At 45.1% G+C, this 5,053-nt stretch overlaps 1 protein-coding gene across 1 annotated transcript; it reads right to left on the minus strand.

Moving 5' to 3' along the window:
- Positions 1-402: 402 nt before the first annotated feature.
- Positions 403-1,335, minus strand: LOC136633570 (olfactory receptor 6N2-like). Its single transcript, XM_066609332.1, has one exon. It carries the CDS (start codon positions 1,333-1,335, stop codon positions 403-405), a length of 933 nt encoding a protein of 310 aa, XP_066465429.1.
- Between the last annotated feature and the right edge of the window lie 3,718 nt (positions 1,336-5,053).

Consider the following 5,053-nt stretch of genomic DNA (forward strand, 5'->3'; position numbering starts at 1 on the left):
GGAGTCATGGTCCAATCTATTGCACCTGGAAAATTTTGTAATGTTTTGGTTTGATGGTTCTTCTCAATATCATACAACAATATATACTCAAAAGAAAGTAGATAATAGTAAGGAACAGCTTACAAATAGAGATGAGCGAGCACGCTCGTTTAAGGCTGATGCTCAATTGAGCATCGGTCTTGTCGAGTAACTGATTACTCTTCCCCCCGCCGACCCCCGCATGGTGCTCGGTCGAGTAATCAGTTACTCGACAAGACCGATGCTCGGTCGAACATCAGCCTTAAACGAGCATGCTCGCTCATCTCTATTTACAAACCCAACTGCCCCCTACAATGATTGCTCAATTTTGGAGGATCTTAAGGATTACCCAAAGAACTGTTTCTTTCTTGTCCAACCTGGATATCAATTGTATTTAATATTAGAGCACTTCAGAAGTTTCTTAAAAGATTTTTTTATTTCCTGGTTTCTCAAGCCATATATGACAGGGTTAGTTAGCGGTATGAAGACAGCGAAGGTGAGACCAACAGCCCGATTGTAGTCTGCAGAATAGGACTTGCCTATGCGTATATACATGAAACCAATACTACCAAAAAATAACACAACGACCATAAGATGCGTTCCACATGTGGAGAAGGCCTTCTGGCGTCCAACTTCAGACTTAATCTTCAGTATATCAATTAAAACCTTAATATAAGAAAGAAGTACACACACAAAATTCACCATGATCATTGAGCTGGCGACGGACTCCACTATTTTAAGTAATCTGATGTCTGAACAGGCTAAGTCAATGAGAGGAGGGAAATCACAAAAAATGTTGTTTATTAGATTTGGACCACAAAAAGGAAGCCGAGAAATTAAAATCATCTCAAAAACTGGACAATTAAATGCCCAAAAGAGACACCCAAGGACTGATTTTATAAACAAACCAGTAGTCATAATGGCGGAATATCGTAATGGCTTGCAGATGGCCAAGTACCGGTCATAGGCCATTAAGGTGAGAGTGTAACATTCAGCAACTCCCAATACATGTAGGAAATAAGCTTGTAAGAGGCAACTACTGAAAGATATCTTCTTCTCAACCATTAGATTGCCTAACATTTTAGGGATAGTGACAGCTGTATAACAGATTTCTATACAGGATAAAGTCCCAATAAAGAAGTACATAGGAAACTGGAGACTGGGCTCCAGCAAGACCAAGAGTGCTATCAGCCCATTGCCAAAAACTATAAATAAGTAGATAAATAGAAATACCATAAAGAGTAAACCTCGAAATTGTTGTAGGTCCGAAAATCCAGACAAAATAATATCTTGTATTTTGCTGACATTGTGGTACATACTTTGTAAATTCACTGAAAATCAGTAATACAGGAGGAGACACAATGAAATTTCAGTAAACCGATGATAACATCGATTAGCAAAAACTTAGTGCTGTATCTTATATTATTGAACACATGCAGTTGTCACATTATGACCATGTCCCTAATAGCAGCCTTCATTTAAAATAAACATATAGGGGCACATTATAAACTTTTTTATGCCTGTTCCCGGCGTAAAAAAGGCACCATTTTTTGTGCAAAAGGGTATTTGTGCAAAAATTTGTGAATCTTCTTTCTTTTTGAAAAGTGGGCAGGGCTTGTTGGGAGGGGTCATGGCCGCCCTGGGCTCACAGATTAATGTATAATTTATACCAATGACTGGTGTAAATTATACCAGAAATGTACGCCAGGTTCGTGCATTAGGGTCTGGGATGTACTTAATTCATGAAGAGGCCTGCACTATGCCCTGGAGGAAATTATACTAAGCCTGGCATCAGAAATGCTGGGTTTAGTAAATATCCCTCACAATGATATATGTTTATATGAAGTACATGGTTACCAGTAAGCAGACACCTGACCATGACTTGTGCTTCATCAGATGAAGGCCCGACTTTTGCCTTCTCAAGAACTGCTGTGACCACCTCTATTCCTCTGAGAAGGCTTGAGGTAACATAAAAGGCACCTCTACCATACAGAAAGACGACACTATTATTAATGGCACATGGTAGTTGGGTGTCCTGTTGCAGAATTAGCAAAAGAGCCCATAAGCTTCAAGTTACAGCTCGGCTTCCAATATGTTTGTGAACATGACTCACGTTCATCAAACTAAAACTGTCAACACTTATCAGTGTTGAGGTAGACATCATGGCTCACAGTGAGATTTCCAAATTATCAAAATTAAATACAATGGGGTTGAGATCAGGCCAGTTAAGCTCCTCCAAACCATTTTAGTTATGGGACTTAACTATTCAGTATCAAAAAGAGACTTCTTCAACTTGTTGCCACAAAAATGGAAGTCCACAGTTCTCCTTCACTGGCCTATCCAAGAAGAAAGTCATCAACAAGTGTTCATTCCCAAAACTTTACATTTAGATCTATCCATTCAGAAATAACATTTCCCTGATATCTACTAAACCTAGACTTATTTAAACTTGCAGGCAATGAATCAGATCATTTTACTGTACTCGTGATCTCGGGCTTCTCTATCCATACTTGGTCAAAAAATCATGACTCAACAGTTCCTGTACTGATATTTGTAAGGGGTCAATCCTTAGGCTTGAGAGTGTGAACTGGACCCCATGCAAGGATTACACAGTCAAATGCATAGATACCGCTAACCAGAACGGGCATTTACTAACTATAAGACAATGGGAGTGGCAGTTACAGTCTCAATAAAGGCGACAGACTTATTGGTTACGTTTATACAGAGGCACACAACTTGGCAGTTTGCAGATGCACAGTCTCTAATACTTTAATTTATAGGTAACAGCAACACCTGTCCCTTGTTCACACTTTGGTACAGTTTTATCTCTTTTTAACCAGTGCACAAACTGTCTCTATCATAAGCGTGTTGGGTGGGTTTCCACTTAGCAGGACCCGCTCGGCCTCCAGTCTTTAGTGCAACTTATCACACACCAGCAAGCCTTAGTACACTCCTCATAGTACTAGAGATGAGCGAACGTACTCGTCCGAGCTTGATACTGGTTAGAGTATTAGCGTGTTCGAGATGCTCGTTACTCGTAACGAGTACCACGCGATGTTCGGGTTACTTTCACTTTCATCTCTAAGACGTTAGCGCGCTTTTCTGGCCAATTGAAAGACAGGGAAGGCATTACAACTTCCCCCTGCGACGTTCAAGCCCTATACCACCCCCCTGCAGTGAGTGGCTGGCGAGATCAGGTGTCACTCGAGTATAAAAATCGGCCCCTCCTGCGGCTCGCCACAGATGCGTTCAGACATAGAGGAGGGAAAGTGCTATCTTGCTGGAGCTGCTATAGGGAGAGTGTTAGGAGTATTTTAGGCTTCAAGAACCCCAACGGTCCTTCTTAGGGCCACATCTAACCGTGTGCAGTAGTGTGGAGGCTGCTTTTTGCAGTGCTGCACATTTTTTTTTTTTTGGTATATCGGCCATGCAGAGCATTGCGCCCTGCAGTACTCCAGGGCCACAAGCGCTTAGGCAGGGACAGAAGACATATTGATTGAATATAGGCAGTGGGCCTTTGCAAAAAAATTTGGGGAAAAAAATCTATTTGGGCTGCCTGTGAGTGTCCTCAGTGTTCTGGGTCTGTGCTGGGTGTAGTAGTTCTCCAAATTCATACGCAGCCAGCTAAGTGTTACAGCAGGCTTGCGCAAAATTATTTCCTGGCGCTGTCTGGGCTGTGAAATCACCGATGTATTGCAGTTCACAGTGCAACACTCTGCAGTTCTTTGACATACTCCAGGGCCAGAAGCGCTTAGGCAGGGACAGAAGACATATTGATTGAATATAGGCAGTGGGCCTTTGCAAGAAAATTTGGGGAAAAAAATCTATTTGGGCTGCCTGTGAGTGTCCTCAGTGTTCTGGGTCTGTGCTGGGTGTAGTAGTTCTCCAAATTCATACGCAGCCAGCTAAGTGTTACAGCAGGCTTGCGCGAAATTATTTCCTGGCGTTCCATAAGCGAAGTCAGCCTCCAACCACAGGCCAATAAGCGGCACATTTAATTACAGCGTTCTGATTCTGCATTACTGGTAATACAGCATGCTGAGGGGTAGGGGTAGGCCTAGAGGACGTGGACACGGCCGAGGACGCGGAGGCCCAAGTCAGGGTGTGGGCACAGGCCGAGCTCCTGATCCAGGTGTATCGCAGCCGACTGCTGTGGGATTAGGAGAGAGCCACGTTTCTGGCGTCCCCACATTCATCGCACAATTAATGGGTCCACGCAGTAGACCTTTATTAGAAAATGAGCAGTGTGAGCAGGTCCTGTCGTGGATGGCAGAAAGTGCTTCCAGCAATCTATCGTCCACCCACAGTTCTGCGCCGTCCACTGCTGCAACTCAGAATCCTCTGGCTGCTGCTCCTCCTTCCTCTCAGCCTCCTCACTCCATTACAATGAGACATTCTGAGGAGCGGGCAGACTCCCAGGAACTGTTCTCGGGCCCCTGCTCAGATTGGGCAGCAGTGGTTCCTCTCCCACCAGAGGAGTTTATCGTGACTGATGCCCAACCATTGGAAAGTTTCCAGGGTCCGGGAGATGAGGCTGGGGACTTCCGGCAACTGTCTCAAGACCTTTCAGTGGGTGAGGAGGACGATGACGATGAGTCACAGTTGTCTATCAGTGAGGTAGTAGTAAGGGCAGTAAGTCCGAGGGAGGAGCGCACAGAGGATTCGGAGGAAGAGCAGCAGGACAATGAGGTGACTGACCCCACCTGGTTTGCTACACCTACTGAGGACAGGTGTTCAGAGGGGGAGGCAAGGGCAGCAGCAGGGCAGGTTGCAAGAGGCAGTGCAGTGTCCAGGGGTAGAGGCAGGGCCCGACCGAATAATCCACCAACTGTTTCCCAAAGTGCCCCCTCGCGCCATGCCACCCTGCAGAGGCCGAGGTGCTCAAAGGTCTGGCAGTTTTTCACTGAGAGTGCAGACGACCGACGAACAGTGGTGTGCAACCTTTGTAGCACAAAGATCAGCCGGGGAGCCACCACCGCCAGCCTCACCACCACCAGCATGCGCAGACATATGATGGCCAAGCACCCCACAAGGT

Source organism: Eleutherodactylus coqui, chromosome 6, assembly GCF_035609145.1.
Source record: "Eleutherodactylus coqui strain aEleCoq1 chromosome 6, aEleCoq1.hap1, whole genome shotgun sequence".
NCBI classification, from domain to species: Eukaryota; Metazoa; Chordata; class Amphibia; order Anura; family Eleutherodactylidae; genus Eleutherodactylus; species Eleutherodactylus coqui.

Excerpts from the sequence above, each read along its gene's own strand:
- LOC136633570 (XM_066609332.1), bottom strand. The coding sequence starts at position 1,335 with ATGTACCACAATGTCAGCAAAATACAAGATATTATTTTGTCTGGATTT.